This window comes from Aureobasidium pullulans (genome assembly GCF_000721785.1).
Source record: "Aureobasidium pullulans EXF-150 unplaced genomic scaffold scaffold_19, whole genome shotgun sequence".
In the NCBI taxonomy this organism is placed as follows: Eukaryota; Fungi; Ascomycota; class Dothideomycetes; order Dothideales; family Saccotheciaceae; genus Aureobasidium; species Aureobasidium pullulans.
The window spans coordinates 359,916-385,634 of NW_021941039.1; the positions used below are offsets into that span (position 1 = coordinate 359,916).

The 25,719-nt window shown below is 48.1% G+C and overlaps 9 protein-coding genes across 9 annotated transcripts; 6 read left to right on the plus strand and 3 right to left on the minus strand.

Annotated features, from left to right (window-relative positions):
* Window positions 1-1,622: 1,622 nt before the first annotated feature.
* M438DRAFT_358102 (uncharacterized protein) lies at window positions 1,623-3,279 on the minus strand (the record flags this gene model as incomplete). Its single annotated transcript, XM_029907241.1, has 3 exons — window positions 1,623-2,452; window positions 2,505-3,066; window positions 3,118-3,279. 3 exons carry the CDS (start codon window positions 3,277-3,279, stop codon window positions 1,623-1,625), a joined length of 1,554 nt encoding a protein of 517 aa, XP_029757579.1.
* A 2,189-nt stretch (window positions 3,280-5,468) lies between these two features.
* On the plus strand, window positions 5,469-7,401 carry M438DRAFT_338166 (uncharacterized protein; the record flags this gene model as incomplete). The annotated part of the gene is made up of 3 exons (XM_029904092.1): window positions 5,469-5,691; window positions 5,742-5,993; window positions 6,044-7,401. 3 exons carry the CDS (start codon window positions 5,469-5,471, stop codon window positions 7,399-7,401), a joined length of 1,833 nt encoding a protein of 610 aa, XP_029757580.1.
* A 473-nt stretch (window positions 7,402-7,874) lies between these two features.
* M438DRAFT_279794 (uncharacterized protein) lies at window positions 7,875-8,945 on the minus strand (the record flags this gene model as incomplete). The annotated part of the gene is made up of 1 exon (XM_029901113.1): window positions 7,875-8,945. A coding segment is annotated over one exon (1,071 nt), but the record flags the coding sequence as incomplete, so codon positions are not given.
* An 884-nt stretch (window positions 8,946-9,829) lies between these two features.
* M438DRAFT_279984 (FMN-linked oxidoreductase) lies at window positions 9,830-10,921 on the minus strand (the record flags this gene model as incomplete). Its single annotated transcript, XM_029901131.1, has 1 exon — window positions 9,830-10,921. The coding sequence occupies one exon, from the start codon at window positions 10,919-10,921 to the stop codon at window positions 9,830-9,832; it is 1,092 nt and encodes a 363-aa protein (XP_029757582.1).
* Window positions 10,922-14,099: 3,178 nt separating this feature from the next.
* M438DRAFT_338169 (glutathione S-transferase) lies at window positions 14,100-15,118 on the plus strand (the record flags this gene model as incomplete). Its single annotated transcript, XM_029904093.1, has 2 exons — window positions 14,100-14,255; window positions 14,354-15,118. 2 exons carry the CDS (start codon window positions 14,100-14,102, stop codon window positions 15,116-15,118), a joined length of 921 nt encoding a protein of 306 aa, XP_029757583.1.
* A 758-nt stretch (window positions 15,119-15,876) lies between these two features.
* M438DRAFT_383635 (uncharacterized protein) lies at window positions 15,877-18,145 on the plus strand (the record flags this gene model as incomplete). The annotated part of the gene is made up of 3 exons (XM_029908948.1): window positions 15,877-16,723; window positions 16,840-17,039; window positions 17,123-18,145. 3 exons carry the CDS (start codon window positions 15,877-15,879, stop codon window positions 18,143-18,145), a joined length of 2,070 nt encoding a protein of 689 aa, XP_029757584.1.
* A 1,504-nt stretch (window positions 18,146-19,649) lies between these two features.
* On the plus strand, window positions 19,650-21,602 carry M438DRAFT_367980 (NCS1 nucleoside transporter family; the record flags this gene model as incomplete). The annotated part of the gene is made up of 4 exons (XM_029908007.1): window positions 19,650-19,673; window positions 19,730-19,938; window positions 19,990-20,136; window positions 20,190-21,602. The coding sequence occupies 4 exons, from the start codon at window positions 19,650-19,652 to the stop codon at window positions 21,490-21,492; spliced, it is 1,683 nt and encodes a 560-aa protein (XP_029757585.1). The 3' UTR covers window positions 21,493-21,602.
* Window positions 21,603-22,445: 843 nt separating this feature from the next.
* On the plus strand, window positions 22,446-23,934 carry M438DRAFT_367981 (uncharacterized protein). Its single transcript, XM_029908008.1, has 2 exons — window positions 22,446-22,544; window positions 22,592-23,934. Exons 1-2 carry the CDS (start codon window positions 22,498-22,500, stop codon window positions 23,829-23,831), a joined length of 1,287 nt encoding a protein of 428 aa, XP_029757586.1. The 5' UTR covers window positions 22,446-22,497; the 3' UTR covers window positions 23,832-23,934.
* A 369-nt stretch (window positions 23,935-24,303) lies between these two features.
* M438DRAFT_279901 (DUF336-domain-containing protein) lies at window positions 24,304-24,838 on the plus strand (the record flags this gene model as incomplete). Its single annotated transcript, XM_029901120.1, has 2 exons — window positions 24,304-24,400; window positions 24,474-24,838. The coding sequence occupies 2 exons, from the start codon at window positions 24,304-24,306 to the stop codon at window positions 24,836-24,838; spliced, it is 462 nt and encodes a 153-aa protein (XP_029757587.1).
* Window positions 24,839-25,719: the final 881 nt, after the last annotated feature.

Below are 25,719 nucleotides of genomic sequence, written 5' to 3' on the forward strand. Positions count from 1 at the left end.
CGCTTAATTAGGAACTAGAGACGGCTAGTGTAACTATTGTGCTGTTAATCGTAGCGAGCGATAAAACGAAGTTAACACTCTAGTCTAGAGACCTGCAGGCTTATGTAGTCTATTTATCGATTAGTAATCTTAAGGCTAAGGCTCGGCACTTAAACGAAAGGCCTAGTTTAATACTGCTAGCGTTACTACTATGCATTAAAGAGGGCGACGCCGCTTAACGGAGCTAATAGTTTTACGGGTGCCTTAACATAGTGTTCGACTCTATAAAAAAAGCTACGGTAGTAGACTAGAACGGCGTTAAAATTTCCTATGCCGATGGTTAGGTAAGAAACTGCGTTCCGATCATTGCAGCTATTACTATAGACTACGAAGAGCAAGTAAAACTTATAGGAGTAGTAAGTGGTCGCTAGTGTACAATGTATATAATTCACCCTAACCTACGAGAGGACCTAGAGATTACTATTCCCTAGCGGACATAGGAAGACACGAAGCTACAGATTATACGTTAGCGTACACATAGCAGTGTGCTACCTCGAAAAAGACGCTATAAACTAGGAGATAATAGCCTTCTATAGACGACCTTAAGCAGTTATGCTAATAGGTCGTCCGAAAGCTTAGATTTAGACTCCGAGTTAGACCCTAATAAGAGAGTCTACGACATTAACTACTTTGCCTTTAACTACCGATATATAGAGATTAATTAGTCTATAATGGTCGACATCCTCTATTAGCTTTTAAAGGGCGTAATGATGCACGTCTTTATATAGACTAATGCATTTATAGCGGATTAGGCTTAGAACAAGAAAGGAACACGAATAGGCTAAGGGGTCGAAGCTATAAGTAAAGGCGCGATAAGGCATCGCCGAAAGGTAGATAAGTTAAAAGTAGTAAAGGGTATTATTAAGACCATTATCGACTAGCGATTTGCTTCGATCCCTCTATATCCGACGCTAAGAGTGTTTTTATATATGTCTTTAGTAATATAGTAGATAGGAGCAGAGTANTAAATAGAGGTTCCCTTAAACGCTTATCTATAGACGGCTTATAGATGGTAAAGTTCCTTATTTGGCATCTGTCGTTACGTGCTCCGGATCTTATCTTGATCATGGGCCTTTATCCATTAAGAGTGGCAATACATTTAGAAGCTAATATAATCACGAGTCCTTAGGGTTTGATTGAACGAAGAGTCTCCCCGCTGCCGCTTTTCTTCTCTGCATCATAAAGCGCCCATAGACTCATGGAAGTTAGCCTGGACGCCGTTACTGACGTTACTGTTGAGTGAATAAAACTTGCCCAAAAGAGTGTGCTCCCCACGATCCGCGACGTGTCACGTAATCTCTCACGTCCTCTTAAGCTCGCACGAGTTCTTCACGATCCTGGGCCTGTGCACTGCCCTGCGCGATGTAGCTTGCGCTTCCTGCCTGGTTTCCAAGAGCAACATACTGGGATCTCTCGTGCTCTCTGATTGGATGCCAGGGCCACTCATCAATCTGACACCTATCCCATTTTCCACTACGTTGACTTTGCTCGCTGCTGCTCAAGATTGGTGCTGGTGGTACCACGCCATTCTCGAAGTACGCGCGGATCTTCGAGACCGTGCAGTAACTCATCTCAGCGATGCTTCAATGACCTTCGCCCTCTTGCTCAACGAGTCCTGCATCGGTAAACTTTCTTGCCATATTGACACCGTTACGCAAAGGCGTGATGGGATCGAAGCTGTTACTGATGAACAATAGCGGGAAAGATGCATTGATCGCCATCTCGCTGTCAAACAAAGGTTTGGGTTGGATTGCAGAGCTGATCTTCCACCCGTTACAGGGCAAATCTACATTGATCATGACGTCCGCAAAGGAGGAGACGATTGCCATTTCGTCGAAACGTTGCTCCAATTTTCGAATGGTTCGGTCGTAGTTTCTTTGGTCTGCACAGCGGATGGCAGTCTGTGCATCACCAGAATCAAAGGAAGTTGGCAGCCTTGTTGAACAGTATGTTTGCGGGTCTGACCGTGAGTGAAGTTGTGGCATACTCGCATGTAGTACCTCAAACTCCTTCCGGTAGAGAAGATCGTAGATCACCGCAAGCAGTGGAAAAAGAAGTTCGGGACTGTAGAGCATACCGAACGTTGCTGCTTGCACCGTGTCCCAAGTTATGATAGAGGGCGTGTTCGTCGCTGGATGTACGCCAACCAACGGGTGCTCGCGCAAGCTTCGCAAGACGCCTTCGGTTCGTGAACGGAGCTTGTCTACATCATCACCCTCCCTCGCGAATGCACACTGAGATGGCCCCGCTCTGATGCAGTATCGGAAAAACATCCCGTATACTTTGTCGGTGTCCTCCAGCATGTTGACAGAAAAAGGCTCGGCGATTGTCTGGACATAAAGAACACCGTCTAGAGCAATTCTCTCAACCCGGTCGGGAAACATGGTGGCAAACGTAGCTCCCAGTACAGTACCTAAGGAAGTGTTAACTTCAGTCCGAACCCAACATCGCGACCGCAAGTATACCATAAGAGAACCCGAGATAAGAGAGGCCTGGTCTCGTCGATGTCTTTGCCACAGCTGGGGCAGCTTTCGCGGCTGCGCAGTGCTTGCCGCACCATGTAACCCAAGCGTCGGCAAGCCACAGCAAGTCCCTTGCAGTAGTTTGTGAGTCGAGGTACCGCAGAATACTATCTTCACCTTCGAGATCGTCCTTTCGTTTGCAGAGCTGCGACACGGCACGATTGGCATAATCCTGTTGCCTCAAAGCGCCTTCGCTTGCGTTCACTAGACCAAAACTTTCCTGGACCACGGCATACTGACCTCTGTTGAATTGACCGCGGATCACGTCGAATTGATCGATCGGATCTTTGATGGACGAGTAGGTATAACAATCAGCCGTCGATTTAGTAAAGCCTACGCCTCGTGGGTCATACGACACAATGTCTCGGTCTTCGCCAACGACTCTCCTCATAGCTTGTCCAATTTGTCGTACCATGTCCACGCCGCTACCGCCCCAGCCACCCGGATTCAGGATCAATGGAGATTCCGAGTAATTGTTGTTCTGTACATGACCTATGCCAGGCAGCTACAGCAGGTTAGTCCATCAGAAGAGTTCCATTTCTCAGGAGAAGCTCACCATTATCAATGCCATCTCGACTGCAGGACCATCATAACTTGACGGCGCCAAACCTGAATTGTGGTCTATAGGAACCCAGAGTTTTGCACATTGGAATTTGTCGAAACATGGATACCATGATAACTCCATCCTTAAAGGGATGTCTTGGAAGTCGCCATACATGAAATACTGGGTCCGTGTAACAGTTGGATGCGAAAAAGACGTCAGAAAGGTTCAATATCCAAGTTTCTTATGCTGAAATGGAAGAGGAAAGTGATTAAACCAGTGCGCAAACGTGTATGGCTGCTGGTCCAAGTTGCTCAGGTCGAATTCGCACGGGTAGTCGCTACAGCTGATCAAGGATCTCGGCGTAGAGCACCAGACGTCGAAAGAAAGCCTTTAACGAAAGGAGCAGCCAACTTAAGACTATCTACCGACGCCAGCCTAGTTACGCATCCCGATCGAAGATAGTCGCGTTTGCCACCGCTCGCTAAGTCGCGGCTAAAAGCCATGGAACACGAATCGAACGCCTAAAAGATCACGATAAGTTAGACTATAGGGCCGATTGTATCTGAATCTAGGATTGGCCAGCTTCTTAACTCTAAATGTGCCGAGATGTTTAAGCTTAGAGCGAAGAATGGAAAACGCGATATCATGGATCCGGACTGTTTGCAAGACAGTATAGAAGACCTTTCGTTTGAATTAAGGATCTGTCGCGGCAAGAGCGACTACGTTATTAAGGATCGCCTCGAATTGCTCTATAGTAAGGGTGTCGAGGGTCTATCTTTTTGAGGCGCGATTGTCGAGCCCTTCCAGGAACAGAAAGAGTAACCGCACGAGGTCTATTAGAAGGAGACACTAGGACCTTTCTTCGGAGTAGGAGCGCTTGTTTCGTTCTTCCTGCTTACCAAACGTATTAAGATAGTAACGACGCATTTTGACGCATTCCAAAGATATTCTCTTCTATAGCTACTCTTATTAGAGATCTACGGTAAGGCAAAAGGCTTCCTAAATGCTAATAAGTTCATTTCGTCATGCATAGCGTATTAGGCATGACGGTTTTATAATAGTATCTTTGTCCTCTTACCCACCGTGCTAGACATCCTTACCACCTATTGTAATTTAAGAAGAAACGGAGAGTAAGACAATGGGACGGTAATTTATAGATATAATTTTCATGGCGTAGTGTTCTGGTTCTAGAGTGCCGAAAGTCTTTTTCCATCAGGGGGTGGGTAGACATGCTCGAGAACGCTTCGCCACTGATAGATAGAGACTGACTTCGTTGGATACCTGGAATCGAGGAGAAAGACTTGCTATGTTCTCCATCCGCCCATCTGTCTCAACTCAGCTTGGATGTCTGTCATATCACAATTAATTAGCAGACAGGGTCGCATTGTCTTGCAGAAAGGATGATTTCATCCATTGGTTTTGCACGTCTTTCTCGGTAAACGGCTTTGTGCTTGAGCTGTATTGGATTGGTGGAGCTAACAATTACAGTACACTCTTAATCAGGTCAAACAAGCGCCCACGAGTCAGCGATGTGAGGTCACATCCATCATCCTGGTTTGGCACGGGCGGCAGGAATCTGAAAGCTCGAACGTCCGGCCTCAAAAGACTAGAGGATTTGCGGGGCAAGAGGGCGCGCTTCAACAGTGAGACGAGCCGCTCAGCTGTACCTGCCAAGCCCGGACGCGGGAGACTTCCCCTTTAGGGAAACACATGGTTGTAGGGTACGTACCTGAGCATGTGTTCGACAACTCAGAACAAGGTTTACAGGAACAAACTAGCTTCTCGGCCTCGCCGCTTGCTTGAGCCTCTCAATCTGGGGGTATGAATCCTGGTTCTTCTGGTACTTAGACCAACCTTCCAAGCTGTGGTGCTATCTGGAGTCCAGCCACGGCGCATTCAACGCGCCGTCAAGGATCTCGATCAATCGGTTGTACTTTTATGCAGCTGAAGGGATCCTAACCCACCTTGGCAAGTGATTGCAGGAATCTACGGAGAGCAGCTTCTCAAGGTTTCACACGAGCACCGATAGCAGGACCACGAACTATCTCCGTATTGCCATCCTAGCCAAGCACCATGACCTGTCAGACATCCATTCCGCACACTGAGACAAGGTTCAAGTAGTCCAGACTATGCTATACCTAGTAGTTGGTTCATGGGTGGGATCAAAGTTTCCATGCGAAGTACCTGTGGTAGCTTTTGCACCATGGAGCCTATAGACTCCGCCATGTTCAGCTGCGAATCTAGATTCATCCGAGAGATGGTGGATCTTCTCGAGACATAAACAGCGAGATCCCTTCTCTCGAACAGCTCGATCAAATTCCGACATCGCAAGGAATTCGCTGATTTGTTACCTCTTTGTTATCATGATTCTCAACATACTTTCGTTTGCTCTGACGGTTACGTTGGTTGCTTCACAAGCAACAAAGCCACCCTGCGCCGATCCAGGATTGTTGAGTGGTATAATTGCATTCTGCGGCGCAGGCGGTTACACAGCCAACGCTACATGTCAGTGTCAGAACATCGACCAAATCTTGAATGCTGCAGTGCCAATTCTGGACGCCCTTTGTCCTGCAGACAGTGTAGCAAGTGAGTATTTCTAAAGAAGGGAAAACTATCGGTCTAACAACTCAATCTAGTTACACCAGATGCTTATTACGATATTGCGTGCCGCGATTCACCTAACGCGCCACGACCGACGACCATACCTTCTGCTTTGCCGAATCCTGGCAGTCTTCCGAACTGTGGAGCTGGAGCATTCAGTGACGCCACCAAGTCTGCCACCACTTGTCTTCCGTACGACTTTGGATGCATGTGTCGCAATCTCGACAGTCTCATCGTTGCTGCCACCCCCGAGCTCAATTCTGGATGCTCTGTGGAGGACGCCTCAAGTCAGTTGGGGTCTTGCATTACTATATGCACATACTGACTTGTTTTTTAGCTTCAGTGGAAGTTTATCGAAGGCTCTGCGTTCAATTCCAGGCGGCTTTGACGCAAGCGACTGGCTCTATCACTCTTTCGAGAAGTTCCCAGATGCCATCATCGCCATCTAGTGTCTTGCAATCCTCGTCCTCGACTTCTAGTGCAACATCTACACTCTTTTCAAGCTCTCAATCATCGTCCAGCTCGACTTCGAGCAGCATTCTAGCGGGCGGATCGGGAAGCACCTTTGATAGCGTCCTCGTCACCTCCACTCTCACCTCTGCCCAGACTCCATTGGCTTCCACTTCAACTCAGACCTCCTCGGTATCCCTCTCGACCAAGCTCTCTACCGATCTCATCTACGCGACCACCAGCAAGAATCCCGTTATTGCTTCCGAGAGTGAAACCACCAAGGCCTTTACAAACACCTCTACTGTCACAGCCACTTGCACTTCCGGTTGCGGCAAACCTGTGACCACCTCTGTCCGAATCTGGTCTATCTACACTATCGTTACCAACCTTGTCACTTACTGTACTGGATCCACTACCCTCACCATCGATGAGACCATGACTATTACTGTGACAGCCCCTACCACCTTGACTGTTCCTTGCACCAGTACTATTTCTAAGGAGGTTTGGGTTCAGACCACTCTGCCGACACCCATTGCCCATACTTCCCAGCATGCTCAGAGTGCTGCTGCTGTAGACTCGTCTGGCACTTTATCTGGCGTTTCTCCCCCAGCCGCCTCAGCTGCTGAAGGCAGTGCTGTCCCTGCACACACCATTGTAACCGCCAACTGCCCAGCTCAAGTCACTGTGACTGTTACTATCACCAGCACGATGCTTCAAGCTATGGACACCCCTTCTTCTGCTCCCTCCGGTGCGCGCACTGCCACTACCATGGTGACTAGCAGGACGAGTTTCGTTGAACCTGCTGCCAATACTTCCGGCGGGAAATGCCCCCTTCAACTCATCAACAATTCTTATGAGTTTCCCCACCGTCTCGAAATCAATGGCAATGCCGGCTACTTTGGCCAGGTCAGTAAGTCTGACAGCACTTGCGTCGAATTTGACATTCCCGTTTCCTATGCCGGCAAGACTTGCACGACCTACTTCAGCCTGCCCAATAAGCAGGATTTAAAGACTTCCTCTTATGACTTGAGTGCTTCCCCGGGTGGCAAGATTACTGTCACTGCCGAAAGCAGCAATACCGTCACTAGCTTCGTTCCTGCTGGCGATAAAGCTTTCAAAGTCGATTCGGGCAAGTGTCAGCCCGGTCGGGTGAGCTACGTCATGACCACACCAGACGACGTCTACATCAATTGGTTCCAGGACCGTAACGACTGTGCTCTTGGAATGTTTGTTGTGGCTTCTTGAAGAACAACCATTCAACATCAAAAATATTGATAGCCTATGAGGGGTGAACCGCATTGTCAATACGCTTAGCCTTATTCTCTCTTATCTTCCATACCGCTATTTCTAGACCCGTATAACAGCGAGACGACTAATACCTAATGTGCATCTTGGAGACCTAGTGACAGCGTGAAAAACTCGGCTAAGTGCAGAGGCGGGTAACATTCATGGTAGCAATTATCCGCATCATTCCTGCGGGGGAAGCATTTATCTCTCACTCTTTCATGCCGCAGATCGGCCAGGAACAATAACAGCCCGCGACCGTTGATTTCTCTTGCAAATGTCGTAGAAAATGGTTCAGACGAATTTCTTCAACACTCCTGCACTATAACGTGGATTCATTTGCTCACAAGTCCAGGCAAACTCTGTAGCACTACATTACGGAATTCCAATCGATCCTGGGAGACTGCGGATCTTGCCAGCTACATTCATGAGGTCTATGCGGAAACAAGCGTTCCCAAGGGGAAGCTGTGCCAGACCTTCTCCCAGCCCTCTCTACTGCCTTCTGGCCAGACACGGAACATGGGCTCTTTGATCAGCATCTCTATTTCTTCGTCCAAGATATCCATATTTCCCCTCCGAAACTTGTCCATTGGGTCATGTTCCGCGACATGATACTGATGGATGAAATTGCCGCCAAACTTGCGTGTACAAGTCCATGAGCGTCCGATGTACTGGAGCATCTGGATAATGTCAGACGCAGACCCAAATGAGCCAAGGCCTTTAAGAGCATGAACACGTATGTCCAAAGAATCCAAGCTTGAAGGTGTCGATCCTCTACCGGTGACTATAGCTTCAAGAATGGAAGCGGCAAGCGTGTCGTCGATCGCTAGATCCATCGCGGCATGATACACTTGATCTGCCAAATCCTCCTCGCCGTTTTCTAAACGATAATCAAGACTCATGGGCTGATCTTCCCCCCAGAGAAAAGGCTGAGAGCAGTATATGAAGAGACGTAGCTTGCGGACTGAGGTGATCTTGCCTAAGCTTCGGTATATAGCGACCTCGCCCGCACTACCCTTGGATCGCATCATAGGCAGAGCAAGCTCCTCTATGAGTGGACACTTATCACGTATCGTGTGGGAAAGTGATATAGAGGCGAAGACACCAAGAGTGAGGTCACAGGGCGAGCCCAGAAGAAGCTGTCGTAGATTCCGACCGCAACAATCCAGTACAGTGTCGACAACGCGTTGGGTGTATTGGCCCGTCAGCTTCACATATCGAAGTGGAGGTAAGGATGACAAAAGGTCTGTTACCGCGTCTTCCATCTCGATGATAGACTCCTCTCCATCGTCGTCCGCTGCAAGGCGAATCACTAGAGTTTGCAGAGACGTAAATTGACAGTTCTCTGCCAGCCAGCGGAAATCGGAGGTCCGCAGATAGGAATGTGCTTTCAAGCTTCGCAGCACTTTGAAGTCTGTCTTTGTTGCCCAGAATCTTAGTGATTGCCCCAAATCACGTTCCACGAGCTCTAGAGTTTGTAGAGCACCTATTCTAGCCTTTGCGGAAACGTTTAGAAGAGGGGTATCGAGAGGTAGACCCCCGTAGCCTACCGCGAAATGTAAACTAACGTGTTAAAGGTTTAGTGCTGCTCATGCGACCATGTCGATTATAGCTTGCTTGCTGTGATTTACCTAACTAGGCGAGTCCATGTGATCGCAGTGCATTACTACACCATATATGTAGGGAGATGTTGCTAATTCCAACTCTTGTGGATTGAAGCGAATCGGAGCGTTCGATGATGGAACCAGACTGCGGAAAACAAGATTCGTTAGATAGACCTGACATTGATGCAAGGTATCGTTGATATATCTTAAGATACAGAGGCATAGGTTTAGCACATCCCCATGTAACCTTGTAAAGGGTAGGGAGGCTTTTGATTAGAACGACTAGATTCTGCCACTCGTCATCTCGGGTTACGAGCTAGGTTGTCGAGCCATCACGACTGCAATATTTTCATGTTTCAAGCGGAAGATCTCTACAATCCTCAAGAGTAAAGCATGGTGGTGGATGGGATAATACTGATGTGATGTAGAGAGACTGGACATGGCAAAAGCTCGCTGCGGTAGTCAGAAGCTCAGAGCAGCGCTTCGCTTCGAGATCGAGAGATTTCGGCGATGCCCCTGCTCGTGCCTGCTTACTAATCAAAATTGCGCCCTCTACACGGAGCAAGAGAGCAGTTTCTTATGCTAAAAAAGAAGAGGAATGCAAGATTTCAAAAAGGTAGTTCGCCAGAAGTTCTAAAAAGTCTCCTCATGATAGTTGAAACAAGTCTTTCGGGATCAGAGATTCCAAAGACGAGGCTTGTTCCAGTTGACTTCCACGCTCGTCGGTAGAACGTGCAAGTGATTGATGACGAAAGTGTTCTCCTGCGGCAACCTACTATTCCTATCTAGCTTGTCAAGAACGGATAATCAATGTACCCTCTCGGCGTCTCAGGAGTGTAAGCTAAAGTGCCATCAAAGGCATTTGGCTCGATACCCTTCTTGAAGCATTCCACCAAATCCGGAGTCGAAGCAAACGATCGTCCAAAGCCAACAGCCACCCTGAAATCTTTGTACTCCTCCTCAATCGCAGCTCTCGCCGATTCCGCATTGAACCCACCAGTGATGATGACAGGGGTATCCTTTGTCCAGCTGTTGAAGACGAGATCCAAAGGCTTCTCACGGTCCACGTCATACCAGTTGTCCACCTTTGAGGTAATGACGTGAAGGTAGGCCAGGTCGAATTTCTGCAACCTGGTAACCAAGTGCGAGAATTGAGCTTCTGGGTTGACGGGCGTAATGGAGTGATAGGTGCTCCATGGGCTGATGCGAAAGCCAACTCGATTGCCACCAACAGCTTTCACAACAGCGGCTGCGACTTCCAGAGCAAAGCGTGAGCGATTTTCCACCGAGCCACCCCAGCGGTCTTTGCGATTGTTGCAAGATTCTTGTATAAACTGGTCGATGAGGTAACCATTGGCTGCGTGAAGCTCTACACCGTCGAACCCGACATCGATGGCTTTACGTGCAGCCTCAGAATGATCCCTAATTGCCTGCTGGATCTCCTCCTCTGTCATTGGCTTTGGCGGTGTCTCATCGTCTTCAATCTCGATAGCACTTGCATGAGCATCAAGGGGTATGTCTCCCGAAGAGAGCTTGGGGTATCCTTTGTCGGCTGTCCTACCGGCACAGCAAAGCTGTAGGAAGATGAAGCAGCCTTTCGAGTGAACTTTTTGGGTAATCTGTTCCCATGCGTCCAGCTGCGGTTCGCTCCAACAGCCTGCCCATCTTGGTAGACCGACAAGCGTTTCAGAGACTGCGGTGCCTTCGCTGATGAGGAGAGTACCGGGAGTATGACAACGTTGACTATAATATTCTTTGGCAATCAGTAGGGGTACATGATCCGAGTCGGTGCGGAAGCGTGTCATAGGAGCCATGACGACTCGGTGTTGAAGTTGACATCGACCGATGGTGATTGGTTCGAAGAGTTGAGAAGACATTTCGAGTGTTATCTTGGGTTGATCGTTTTGACGAGCCAAAAATGACAGAGCACACCTGCTGTATACATATCCAATCATTCGAGTGTAGTCGTTGGGGTAGTGGTCGTCAACAGAAGGTTTTGGGGTAGAGGTGGCGCAATACTTCGTGACCCCAACGGCCTACCCCAAAGGTTATACACGTCGAATCGATCTCCATTTCTTGCGATTGGACCATTGTGGTAACTCTTCTTCCGGGAACACGTTCACTTTGCGCTGTCATAAATTAATTCCTTGAACTTTGGAGACCAGAACTTCGGAATGAACGTCACTGAAGCAGCAATGTGGAGTTTTTGCTAGATTATCTTACAAATTAGAATGATTTCGCTTGTTAGTACGAGACACGAGATACGAGAGACGGGAACATATAAGAGTACTAACTATTGCCCTACTTTGACCTCGACATTCTTCACAATCGATCAACTTCCCTCCCTTTAATAAGACGATTACGAGCTATGTCGAATAACACCATAAAACCCCTAATTAGAGTTAGTACTAGATAGATCGCTAAACTAGTCTACTAGATCGATCTGCTAGATCGCTAGCTAGACTAGATCCTAAGTAGCGATCTAGTAGACTAGTTCAGTGTACTAGATCTACTAGATCGATCTAGTAGATCTGGCAGACTGTCTAGCAGTACTCTAGTAGAGCTCTAATTAGCTTAGCTAAACCTCGGGAGACCTCGGTCGAGGCCTTCTTAATAACGCGTCTAAATAAGCCATATTATAGCTACTACATGGCGATATATCCTTCTTAAACTCTAGCAGAGACCTTACAGAGCTCTTAGATACTCTCTTCCTTTAATCTACTCGAGTCTTAAAGCTAATACTTAGCTCTATTAACAACCCTTGCGCCCTCCTCTAAGCTTAATATCCCTACTAAATTCTAACGACCTAACGACTTCCGAAGTACTACTACGTATACTAATACCTCTTACACTATTAGAAACCTCGATTACTACAAAGACGTCGACTTTATACGTCTCTACTAGAGAGAAAGAGATGGTTCTAAGATATAGCTCGAGGGTTGCTTAAATGGTAAGGGTGCAAGCAAAAGCTAGATCTTTAACTATAGCTAGCGAATGTAGGTCTAGGGCGTAGTTCCTAAGGCTTACTACTAGGTCTGTCGCTCTTGCTATAATAAACGTATTACTCGTTATGCTTTTAGCGTAGGCTATAGCACTGCACCTAGCATTAAGCATTTATTAACCTATAACATTACTATACATAGTGAAGGCTAGGCTAAGCGTAGTCGCCTATCTAGCAGCTTTGCTGCTTCGTTAACTAAGAGCTTAAGTTATAGACAAGATATAGAGCGCTATAGGATAGTCTTCTACCTAGCTGCTTAGAAGGCTCGAGTTGTAGCTTTAATTTGTTATAATAACTATACATTTTAGCTCTTTAAATCGCCCTATCTATAGGACCTTTTGCTTTCGCTTAATCTATTAGTTAGCTAGCGAGGTTATCTTGCAACATATAAGACAATTGCTAGCTAGATCTCGTAGGTATATAATAGCTACATAGGCATTGTTACTAAGAAGCTACATGCCGCTATAAGCAAGATTCATCTATCCTTTGATTTATAGACTTTACGTAATCTACGTACGTTATTAGGTATTAATTGTCACTTCGCTAATAAGTTCAGCAATCTTAAGACTTTCTTGCTAGCACTTCTATAACAACTTAGCTAGCACTCTAGCGTTAATATTGCTAACTAGATTGCGGCAATTATTAAGCACTTTAACATTAGTGAAAGTATTAGCTACTTTATGACTAACAACGCAACGAATAACGACACCTATATTAAAGCTCTTAGCCTTAAATACGGGTTTAACCCTATACACCGACGCCTTCGCTACTCTAGCTATAAGATTAACCTTATAGCTCGAGCTATACTATAGGGTGTAGATAAGGAAGCTTTCGAGAACGAGCTTATAGCAATCGATCTTAAGGACTATAACCTCTCTATTTAGCGTAAGAAGGGCCCTCTAGGGAAGATAAGAAACACTATTATCTAGATACGGTCCTCGCCTTAACGAAACGAGGCTTTTAAGCAGTTACAATAAGACCATCCTCTAATTAGTAAGATTAGCGAGCTTTATATGCCTAATAACACTCGATAGAACTTAATGTAGGACGCTATTAATGTTTTTATTAAACTTAGGCTAGCAGTTAAGGACTTCTATTATAAGGCGCACGTAGAGTAGCAAGATTACTAGAACAAGATTACCGATCATAGTAGGAAACTACCTCTAGAGAAGCGCCGTAAGAAGCTAGCCTTCCTTAACGACTTTATTACTTAAGATAACTAGTCTATTAACGTTATATATAACGGACTTCTCTAGCCTCTCTACTAGGTAACTTAGCGTCTTAAGGGTAAGGGTAGAGGTGCTAGTTATAGCGCAATTTGGCAGGTAATCCCTGCTATAGAGAAGTTACTTACTTATCTTAAGGTTATAAAGCAAGAGTACTTAATTGTTCGGCTAAGTTAGGATTATACTATAGTTAACTCTTAGACATCTACTGTCTTTAATTTATAGGATCTCTATGAACCACTACTACTACCTGTTCGTGCTAAACGTAGAAGGCCGAAACAGTCTTAAAGCTAGTCTTAATTAATGCCTCCTCCCCCTCCTCCTACTCGCGAAGCTCTAGCTAAAGATCCATTTAAAAACACGCTAGAGTACCGTATGCTTTATGTTAGCATTAACCTTGCATGGCAGAAGTTAGATGAATACTACTTAAAGACTAATTAGTCACCTATATATGTCGCAGCAGTTATGCTCTATCCTAGTCTTAAGTAGAAATGGCTTAAGAAGGCATAGCGAGGTCGTCCTAGTTAGATTAGCTAAGCTCGCGTTAAAGTTAAGAAGTTATGGCTTAAATACGCTAACCTTCTAGTTACTACTAAGGACACAGAGTCCCTAACAGTTAAAGACAACGCACGCTAGATGGATGATGACCTTTTAAGCGACTTCTCCGATGTTGAGAACGACGCATCTACTAATGAATACTAGAAGTAGTGCGAGGAAGGGCGACAACCAAATGAGTATAGACCTCTTGAATTCTGGTCAACACAGCGTCAAAAGCAGGCCTACCCTCGTCTATCACGTATGGCTCGAGACCTCTTTACTATACTAGCAATGTCAGATGAGCTAGAGCGCATCTTCTCAAGCGCTAGCTTGATGACGACACCTCACCGAGGACGACTGTCTGCACGAGCAATTGGAGAGGCTCAATGTGTCAAAAGTTGGCTCAAAACCGGCATTGTAACCAGCCTCGAAGGGACCTTTGAGAACGTAGCCATGTACCCCATTGATATGGAGATCGAAGACTAAGAATGTTACACTTCTCCTACCAATACTTGACCCCTATGCTAGTGACCAGTTCCTACTAGATCGATCTAGTACTGGTCTGGATCTACCAGATCTGCCAAGCGATCTGGTCCAGTAGGATCTACCAGACCAGATCCGAGGTCGGATCTGGTCTGGTCTATCCAGTACCTTCTCTGCCCCTAATCCTCCACGCCCATGCAACAGGACCAAATCCTTACAAAGTCGCCGCGGTCCTTGAAGCACTTGACCTCCCTTACAAAGTCAAAGTCTGGACCTTCGCATCCGACTCCCACGGCGTCAAGGGCTCTGAGTTCCTCGCCATCAACCCCAATGGCCGTGTCCCCGCTCTCCACGACCCAAACACCAACATTACCAGCTGGGAAAGCATGGCTTGTATCAACTACCTTCTTCGCAACTATGACACCGATAACAAACTTGGTGCTTCCAACGAGGCCGGCAGAGTGGAAATTGATCAATGGACTAGCTTCTTGATCAGCACCATGGGGCCGATGATTGGACAATGTAATTGGTTCCGCCATTACAATGCAGTCAAGAATGATGATGCGTACAAGCGGTATGAAGCTCAGGCTTACAGGTGTTTTGTGGTCCTGGAGAATCAATTGAAGTCTCATGAGGGTGGTTGGGTCATTGCGGGCGAGAATCACAGCGTCGTGGACTTGCACTTTGAGCCTTGGATCCGTCAGTGTGGATATGCTGGTTTGAGTCTGGATGAATACCCCAAAGTCAAGTCGTGGCTGGAGAGGGTACAGGGGCTTCCAGAGATTGTCAAGGCGTACGAGATGGTCAAGGCTGGAGAGGAAGTGTAGACAGTGTGAGTGTTCGCCGGTGGGCGTTGTTTATTAATGTTAAGTTGTGAGAAAAGCTGTTACTATCACGAGCGGATATCCTCGTTATCTGCTCTCAAAATCCTTCCCTTTCCACTTGTCTTCTTCTCTCATGAGAAGCAATGCTCAAATCGAAGTGTTGAATGAAAGAAAAGTTGAGGACAAAGAAATGTGGCTCGCAATAGAGTCGAGATATCTGATTATAGACGATCATGATGAAGAACTGAAAGAAATGATACCCATTGTGTCTCAAAAGCATGCCTCTGTCAACCTAGTTGAAAGAGACAAGGATGTTCATTGAGCTTGGTATTCGTCGACTCCGCTGGCCAAGCTTGTCACTCTTTTAAACCAATGCAGGCACTTTCTGTCTCTGGTTAAAATGCATTGGATGAACATGCTACATCCTAGCAACCGTCCTATTGGGTTTCGGACCTTGGGGAGTGAGTCTCAGTCTGTCTGGACCACACGGGTTGAAAGGGATTGATAATCGAGAACTTTCGTTGACCGCCAGTTGATATCAAGGCAAGCTGCTGTGGAAGTCTTTTGTTCGCCGAGGGTGCAAGAAAATAGTCGATGTCGAACAAAGTGGTTGGGTTGACAACCGGGCGCTGCGAGTTTTACAGACCCGACAATGTCGAATTGAATTGATCGTCCAGTCTCTTTGACAGAATTTTTTCTCTCCACGACAATCAGGAACATCAACACCCTGCCACAGAATCATTCTGTCTTTACGCACAACTATGACGGCGAACCACTTCGCAACCCTACCTGGACAAGGTCGTCCATCAAGAACCCTTCCTCCAGAGATCGCTGAGCAGATCCTTAGCGACCCCATTCTCAACAGAGAGGACTTAGAGAGGATCATCCGCGCCAACTGCCAGTCCTTTTCTGCACCAGCTAAGAGACTCTATTGGCAGTTAGAAATTCCTACCCACGGCCTCCTTGCTCGCCTCGAGAAGATGCCGTTTGACGAACAGCAAATCTTCGCAGATATGATGCGCAATATCACGATCGAGTTCGGGATTCCTCGTAGCCAACTGAGCATGCGGTTTCCGTTCTTTCCCCTTGTTCAGCAGTTACGTGTATTTCGCGCGCACCCCGGAGAATGCCGTACTTATCCTACCCTGTACGTTCACCTTGGCCACATGATCAGTCCCCGTCTGCGTCTTCTCGAGGTCAGTGGATGGCAAAAGTTTGCAGGCAGAGTTGTCACGGACAACATCCTATTACCTCTGACTCTCTGTACCGACCTAAAGAGACTGATCATCGACGCGTTTGTCATGGACGGCACCCCCCAACTGTTGATTGATGTCCTTAGCGCTTGTCGCAAGATCGAAGTGCTTGCCCTCGAGGAACAATCGGTCACTCTCATCGATCCATCTTCTTTGAAAGCCATCGCTGCCCACCCAACTGTGCGCCAGCTCAGGCTGAGCAGCTCTATCACTAGAGAATTGGCTCTCCTGATGTTGAATGTCCCCTCGCCTTTCGCCAATGTCACCGCGCTCGACATATTGATCTGTCCCAACGCAGCTGTTCTACTCTTTCACCATATGAAGAAGCTTGTCAAGAAGAGACTCTTCGAGTTCGGTCGAGAAGCACTGACCGTTGAGCCCATGGAATCTGTCAATCACTCGCCTTTTTCAACAAACAACGCGAGCGTTATTCATTCCACCCAAAATGACACACGCGCTAAAATATGGCAGCAACCCCTTCTTCCTCAGGACTTGCCGCCGTAACTGCCAATGTATCGCCTCCTACCATCATGTCTTCAGACAGCGCGGCTCGCCCTCGGGTCGTCGCCTTACCCCGTGAGATGGTCGCGAAGGTGTTGAGCGATGTTGAAATCGACAGAGCGACGTTGGTTTCGGTGATGCGATCTAACAAGGAGATGTTCGACCAAGCAGTGCGCCTTTACTGGGTCCTGTCAACCCCTCAAACAGTCTCCTCGGAAAACTTTCTTCGATGACCAGCCTGAAGCGCCAGCAGGTGTACGCTGAGCACATTCAGCGCCTTCATATCGACCTTGCTCCCTTGATGATCCTACCCCCGCTCCACCACATTCGGTTCAACAAGCTCAGAGAGCTCAGGATCATCTACACAGGAGCAGAATCCTCAACCCAACTCCCCCACACTCCTGCCGGCTGCCACATTGGCATCAGCCACTTCTTGACCCCCAGCCTGGAGGTACTAAAACTGGAAGAATCAAACACTTTCGGTCATTACTCGACAGGTAACTTCCTGCCACACCTCGCTAGCCGCTGCCCCAATCTGGGCACTTTGATCATCCACCCTGAGGTCATGGGCGCATCACCCCGTTGTCTGATCAGGGTCATTGAGGCGTGCAAGGAGCTCCGCGTGCTTAGCGTCGTCTCTCGTACTGGGACCCTGATTGACGCTCAAGCCCTCAAGCACATCGCTGCTTATCCTCGCCTCTATGTCTTCGAAACGCACAAACTCATCACGGCTTCGGATGTTCGCTTTGCCCTCTCCGACAATGGCCCATCGCCCTTTGGCACACTAGGCTTTGTGCGCTTGGCAATTGAGACTGAAGCTGCGATTCCGATGGTGCCGCACATACCCAAGTTGGAGATTATAGATTTCAGACTCTCCGGTCCTGGCAACATCTTCGCCCATCTTCACGAACTCGAGCAGCTGGAAAAAATGACCCTGTTCTTCATGACCGATCACATCCTCACAGAAGACGACTTTGACGCTCTCATCCCTCACGCTTCGCTCCACGAGCTTGAGCTCAGGCCCTGCAATAGCGCCGACCTTGACACCTCCTCGGTCTCCGTCACTGCTATGCTCAGAGTATTTGCTGCACTGCCTAACATCAGGCGTCTCCGCTTGATCGCCCACAACCGCTGGAATGTCGACCTTCTCGTCGGACTCGGCCGCGTTCTTCCTCGTCTAGAGCGACTTGACATCGCTGGTTCATATAATCTCTCGATCATGGAGTCTCTCCCCACCGCCATCTTCCCTCGTCTCGAGTACCTTTTCGTCGCTTAGCTCAAGGATATTCGCGGTCCTGGAACTCTGTAAGCATTCTCAAGATCCTGTCCATTGTAATATTTGTACTAATTATTTCGTACAGTCAGCACAGAGCTCAGAAGGTTGCTCAGCTGATCCAAAGACATGCACCTAAGCTCAAGGGGTTTGTGGCTTTCGCTGGCGTTTTCTCAAAAAAGGTGCGGAAAGAATTATGGAAGGTCTGATCTTCACTCACCACCACGACGTACGTTCCACAGCAGAGGTAATAGCTATGGAAAATATGAGGAGGAAGGATATTTGCGCAGTAGTGATACATTGTCTAGCAATGCGTCAAATTCTGCCTCATGTTAGAAAATTCGAATAGGAACGAACCCCTTTGCAGGCGTCCTTTGCAAACAGAATTTAATCGTTCGTTATCACAACCAGAAGATCAACGTGATACTCGTGAGAGATGCCAGGATACACGATAATCTACTCGAAAAGTGTTTTGCGTGGACAGCAAAATTGAAGCCAGGGTGTGAGGCTTAAAATTGTGACTTGGCAAAATTTGCATGCCATCTTCAACTTTGTAAATGATTTTAGCATGCCTCTCAACGCATCCTAGAGACCATGAATTGCGCTTCTCGAGATGTAGTAACGTTGTGGGACGTAGTAGATGTCCAGCGAGAGCATTGACTTCTGTCAAACCTCGCTGGACAAATCATTGACTTGGGAAAACTTCTTGCTTTTTCACACGGAGATGTTTGTGCGTAGCTATTGGCGGAGAGATGCTGATCTTTCCGCATGACAGGAAAAGACTTGACATCCATATCATCCTCGCAATTTGACAGCTAGGTTCTCTGCCAGCACCTCTTAGTCTCGGAGCAGCGCTCCATGCACAAGATGATGTCGCGTCTAGTGCGACATCTTATCTACCGCGGCAAAGGCATCGGGAAATGTCGCACAAACTCTATCTCTGCCGCCCAAACCTTGTCTCCATGTTTTTGCTCGATCACATCGAGTAACACGCCCGCCGCACCTATATCAGCGACAAAAGTAACAGAAAGATAGACAAGATACACCATCAAGCCAAGTCGCTTGGATTTCTCACGGCCAAGCTGTTGAGATGTCAGTTCATTGGCGCGCTACTTCTCCAGACTTTACTCATCCGCTTGCGTAATTATCTGATGGCGGGGATGGTATGCGACTGCTATTCCACTTCATCGCAAAAATACTCGAGTCTCGAGATGTTTCTTCTCCGGATTTTTCGGGCTCCAATTCCTTCTTTTCTGCATTGTTGTCGACTTCTAGAGCGGCCCAGGACAGGATGACTTGCAGCCGCCAGCGTGGAGTCGTTATCTAAGGTTCTGGTGACGCCCGTTTCGATCGACCTTCAGCCACATCCCCATCCTTTTGCTGCGCATTGACCCCGTCCAAGGTACGTATCCTTATCTACAACGACGACTCTTGAGGAAGAAGAATATACATATAGCTTGGTTGATTCATCGTTCTCGGTCCTCCAGACACGCGACAACTTCTCGACATGCCTTCGTTATTACAAAAAATCGTAAGCATCATCTTCAGCTGCTCCGTAACGAATACATCGAACTTACTGTCTCCTAGGAAGTCGAGCATGATAATGGTCTGTCGAACAAGGAGTTGTTCCTCACCAATCATGACTTGAAAATTGTCGAGCCGGAACGTCGTCAATGGACCGCCTTCAACTTTGTCGGCTTCTGGATTGCCGATTCGTTCAACATCAACACATGGATGATTGCTGCCTCATCGCTTGAAGTCGGTCTCTCTTGGTGGCAAGCTTGGATTTGTGTCTGGTGAGTCTTGTCGAGAACAAGGAACAAGACTTTGACTGACATGCTTCTCAGGGTCGGCTACAGTATATCGGCGTTCTTCATCTGCTTGACCGGTCGCGTCGGTGCTGTCTACCACATCTCTTTCCCCGTCATGAACAGATCATCGTTTGGTATCTACGGATCGCTGTGGCCGGTCTTGAACCGTGCTCTGATGGCTTGGTAAGTACCAGATCAACTTCTCATCCCATCATTCCTTCTGACATTGCATACAGTATCTGGTACGGAGTCCAAGGCTGGATTGGCGGAGAGTGCGTCTACCTCATGATTCTCGCCATCTGGCCGTCATTCGGAACACGTCCTTCCTTGACGAAGGAGATCGCTCTGGGAGGCACTGTCAACTATCTCATCGGCTTCATTCTCTTCTGGGCTGGATCGCTGCCATTCATCTGGTTCCCCGTCCACAAAGTCCGCCATCTATTCACCGTCAAGGCTGTTGTCGCACCCACCGCGGGTATCGCGTTCCTCGTCTGGGCGCTAGTGAGAGCAGGAGGAGCTGGCAAGATCATTCATCAACCCGCCAAGGCGAAGGGATCCGAACTTGCTTGGGCCATCATCACCGGCATCATGTCCTCCGTTTCCAACTTCGCTACCCTCATCGTCAACGACCCTGATTTCTCCCGTTTCGCCAGCAAGCCCAGCGATGCTCTTCTCCCTCAATTTATCACCATTCCCCTTGGATTTGGTCTCACCTCTCTCATTGGTATCCTCGTTGGCTCTGCTTCTGCAGTAATATACCCCGAACTCGGCGCAGTCTGGAACCCGCTTCAACTTCTCAACGCCTTCATCACCGAAGACGGCCATGGCAGTGCCGGCGCAAGAGCAGGAGTCTTCCTCATCGCCGCCGCCTTCGTCGTCGCCCAACTCGGCACCAACATCGCCGCAAACTCAATCTCCGCCGGTACCGATCTAACCGCCCTCCTCCCCCGCTACATCAACATCCGCCGCGGCGGCTACATCTGCGCCGTCATCGGTATCGCCATCTGTCCCTGGCAATTCGTCGCCGGCTCCAGCACATTCACTACATACCTCTCCGCCTACTCTGTTTTCCTCTCCGCCATCGCTGGTCCTATGATTATCGATTACTACTGCGTGCGCAAGGGGTATCTTCAAGCTAGAGATTTATACTCTGCTGATGTCAATGGTCCTTATTACGGTCGCTTTGGCATTCAATGGCGTGGCTATGTGGCGTATTTCTGCGGCATCCTCATCAATGTCGTAGGCTTCGCCGGCGCTTGTGGTGCTTCCGTCCCGATTGGTGCGACTTATATCTACCGTTTGAACTTCTTCACAGGCTTCTTGGTAAGTGGTGGTGTGTATTGGGTGCTTTGCTCCATCTCGCCAGTCAAGGCGCAAAATCCAGTGGGCTCGTGGTTGGAGGCTCCTGAACCTGATGAGGAGGATTTGAGTAATGTGGTCAGTCATGGGAAGGATGTTGGGGAGTACACTTCTGGTGTTGATGTGGAGCAGGGAGGATTCTTTAGGAAGAAGATGGATACTATTACGAAAGCTTTGTAGATGTTAAGATATCTTAAACACATGACTATTGCTATGTGTCAGGGGGAGATCTTCTTGATAGACACAAAACACTATTCTCATGCACACCAAGGTCTTAGGGGGAGTATTGGATTCTAGAAGAGACTTAATGGAGTGCCAGTCGAAGAAGCCTTTGTGCCTATTAGTTAGAAGCCTTCAGAAGGTTAGCAATAGCAAACATGGCCTTTGTGACAGTCTTAGTCATTGTAGCAGAGTAAATATATAGATCGAGCTCTTCCTTCTGTATGCAATCCAAGTCATGCACTCATCATTTTTAATAGGTTATAAGTAGAGCACTACGTCTAAATCCGACTCTACATTTTAACAAGCATCTATATATTAACACCTATCGATCTTGGTCCCGTACGGATTGAAAAGCAAACTTTACTAATGTCTGTCCGTTGCAGGAGCAGAAAACAATTATAGGTGGCTGGACAGAGTGAACAAATAGCATTTGATATATACTCGAGACAAAGGGGCAACATTACTTCTCTCTTGCTTCTACCTAATTTATCCCTTGCTTCAAGTCTACATCAAGATATCAACCGGAGGCAAGGGAGAACTATAGAAGCTCTTAACATCAAGATATACTATATTGTCTCTTTGAGATGACAGGCGGCTGAGGGAGCTTCGAGCTGGCGATCATATATAAGAAAGGGTTTCTACACATTTTATTGTGACCTGCAACAAGACCGAAGTTCGAGTTTTGGAATATCCCGATCCCGAACCTCGACGAAGTTCGACGGTTGCTTAGTCGTCGGCCCGACTCGAGCACGTTTCGAGCTTGCGACTTTTCTGTTTACCCTTTCTATAAGAGAAATCGAAACATACACTTCTACCAGCCGGACTTGACGCGTCATTCGACTCAAAAACTTGTGCAACGCGCGACTTCATCTTTTCCCTCTTGGTCAACAACACTATAACATTCTCCTACACAAACTTACTTCTGCGCGCAATCGCAATCATCTTTCAACTTACAACCCCATCATGAGTCCATCCAGCACCGGCCTCATCGTGGGGCCTCTTCCTGCTCAGTAAGCATTAACACCTGCTTACACCACTTCCCTGCTGACTTCTCCAGGCATCCGGCAGAGCTTTTGGTGCACACCATGCCACGCACCAACGCACATCCAGTCCTTCATACAGGAGAACACATCAACAAGATCATGGGGTACCTCCACAACGACAGGCGCACTCTCAGCGTTGCAGTCGCCGTATGCAAGCAATGGACCTGGGCTGGTCGTCATCTCCTGTGGGACGACGTCAAGCCGAGGGAAGTCGCCGGTACAGTGGCAAGTCACACAAGGCAACAGTACTACGCCACGTTCGTCCGGATCCTGGACTTCGACTGGTCCGAAGTCGTCTTCGGCTCGCTCAACGTCAGCCACCTCGAGTTTTCCAACCTCCAGACGCTTTCGCTGCACGAGGAACACCTGGAACCACGCGGTCCGAATGTCATGCTCGCACTCATCACGCCCGCTTTGAAGTCATTGACCATCATCGCCGATCATGGTTTCATCCAAAGAGCCCCTGAGGCAGACGCTCAATGGCTCAAGAAGCTACAGCATGTCGCAATCAAGCTCTCGAAGTTGACCATGACCTTCAACATCTGTGTCACGACAGAACAGCTCAACGCCTTCTTCAAGTCCATGCCCCCGCTCACCCACCTTGCACTCAATGACGATGTCAGCGAGACTTTGTCCGACGAGGGAGTCGCAAGCATCTTCGCCAACCCCCACCTCGAGGACCTGACTCTAATTCGTTCCATCACCCCCTCCACCATGAGCCGTATCCAGGTCGCCTGCACCAAACCCCTCGACAAGATGCGCACCCTGAACCTCAGATTCGACGACGGCGCCGGCCGCGCAGCTTCTGCACTCTTTCGCCTAATGCCCAACGTCCAGAACGTCTACATCTGTCTTGAAAACAAGCTCGGCTACTGGAGACACACGACAGACTCCATCGTCTTCGCCACCCTCGGATCTCTGAAGAACATCACCACCCTCCAGATTGACATTGAGCCGAACATCGTGTTGAGAGAAACAGACCTGATTGCCTTGTCACCTCTGAAGCAACTGCAAGTGCTCAGTCTTTGCCTCACCGACGATGCTCACTTCCCCAATCAAATCAACATTTTGGCCCGCGGTCAGGTTCTGCTGAAGATGTTGCTCGAAATGGCTTCGCTGAAGGAGCGCCAGATCATGTTGCCTGGAGTCGTTTGGGCCAAGCCTGAGGAGGTTGAGAAGTACGAGGCGCTTTGCAGGGAAAAGGGATGGAACACCGAAGACGGGACTCAGGTCGTTGCTCATCCGAACGCTTGAGGTGAGATGGAAGTACTGTCGAATGAGGTACGAGATAGACCGTCGCGAGTATGAGGGAGAGGACAGAACTATCATGCCTATGAGGGCACTGCCGCTGGGGGTCAATTGGCTATAAACTTTACTTTTGCACCTGCTTCAATGAAATTGCTTTTGTTTTCCACCGCAACCCCAGACCCGCTCTAGTGTCGCAAATATGAAGTGACATGAATTCAAACTAGATAGCTGGCCATCCAGACTGGCCTTGTCTCATTCCTGTACGGAAAGCGTTTCTCTCATGAGCAGACGTGCAAGAAAGTTCGTCAAACAGAGTTGCCGAAGCCGTTTCAAACTCTGCCGGCAAAGACCTATCGCCGATGTCAAAGATACATATCATTGCTTTCCCATACTGGACATCCCTCAGAATCGTCACGGGCTCCATTCTTCGCAGATTCGACAGCTATTCTAACAAGCCCAAGATAACACCACATAAAAGATGGCTTCTGCAACCAGATCTCTACCCATCCTCTCTCTCCAAGCAGCAGAAGCAGCAGCCTCAGCATCACAACAAAAAGCCAAAGAACTAGGCATAGGTAATCCTCCCCCCTCCCCTTCTTGCACAACAACCCCTCTCCTTCAGTCTAACCAACACTTCCCACACCACAGACGTCAACATCGCCATCGTAGACAGCACACTCCACCTCCTCCATTTCACCCGCATGCCAACCGCAAAACTCACTTCCATCTCCATCGCCATCAACAAAGCCTTTACGGCAGCTGGCCACCGTCTCCCCACCTCCCACTACAACTCCCCCACTTTTTTCCCCGGCGGCGTGGGTTGGGGTATTCAGTATAGTAATGGAGGCAGGTTTTGCACTTTGACGGGTGGTGTGCCGATTTTGGTTGAGGGCGAGGTAGTGGGGGCGATTGGGGTGAGTAGTGGGAGTGCGGGGGAGGATGTGCAGGTTGCTGAGGCGGGGATGAGAGCGGTGGAGGGGATGGTTGGGAGGGCGAGGGGTGCGAAATTGTAGGATGTTTTGGGGACGGAAGTGGTGTTTGGTATGGGAGGAAGTGGTCCGGGTATGATGCTGTTTCCGGCAGACGCCGACAAAGCCCGAGTAGAATTGACTTTTTTTGTTTGCCGACGACTGTTGCTGTCGGCGATAGTCGGGGATCTTCTCATATCGAGTCATTCTTCATTCCCAATTTGAACATCTTTGTGTTTGCTGTTTTGCGTTGACTTCTGTTTTGCTTGCGATACCATTCTGTCGCATTAAAGATTGTCCGGTTTGCCGTGAGCCGGCAAGAACAAAGGAACGCAGGCGACCCATCAAAGTCCTTAATCTTAACCTAAACGAAAGTCATCCTACTCATAATCAACATGAGACTTCCTGCTCCTCGAAGAGCACAAGGCATTGGAAAGTGGAAAACGATAAAGAAAAGTTGGGTGATCGGCATGTCTGAACCCATTTCCGATCAACCAAGTCGTATCAATGACAGGACCACCCTGGCTCGGATCAATGATCAGGAGATTTATCAAATGACTGGAATTATTCTTTCACAGTTGTCGACTGGTATTTGCCTTGCCGCAATTCCTGCCAACAATGAAGACTGATAGCGTGTCTGTGTCGGTTTCAGCTGTTTAAACCACGCTCACGAGCTCTGGGAGAAAATTTGTTTGACAAACGCCAACTACTCCAAATGGTGACATTGACTTGCTCACCTTGTCCGTCGCAGCATGGACGCGAATGTCCTAGAAGAGGATTGAACAAAGCAAGTCCAAAAGTATCAAAGAACTCATGGCTTTGTGGACAAAGAAGCCTTCAGCTCTTGCGAGTTTGCTCACCCCACTTGCTTGCTCAAACTGAACTATACTGCGACAGAGTCGGGATGGAAGCTTCCCGGCATCATG

Bases quoted from the DNA above. Each gene is read 5' to 3' on its own strand.
- M438DRAFT_367981 (XM_029908008.1), top strand. From the start codon at position 22,498: ATGAGTCCATCCAGCACCGGCCTCATCGTGGGGCCTCTTCCTGCTCA. The intron at 22,545-22,591 runs GTAAGCATTAAC...TGACTTCTCCAG, and splicing joins GTGGGGCCTCTTCCTGCTCA to GCATCCGGCAGAGCTTTTGG.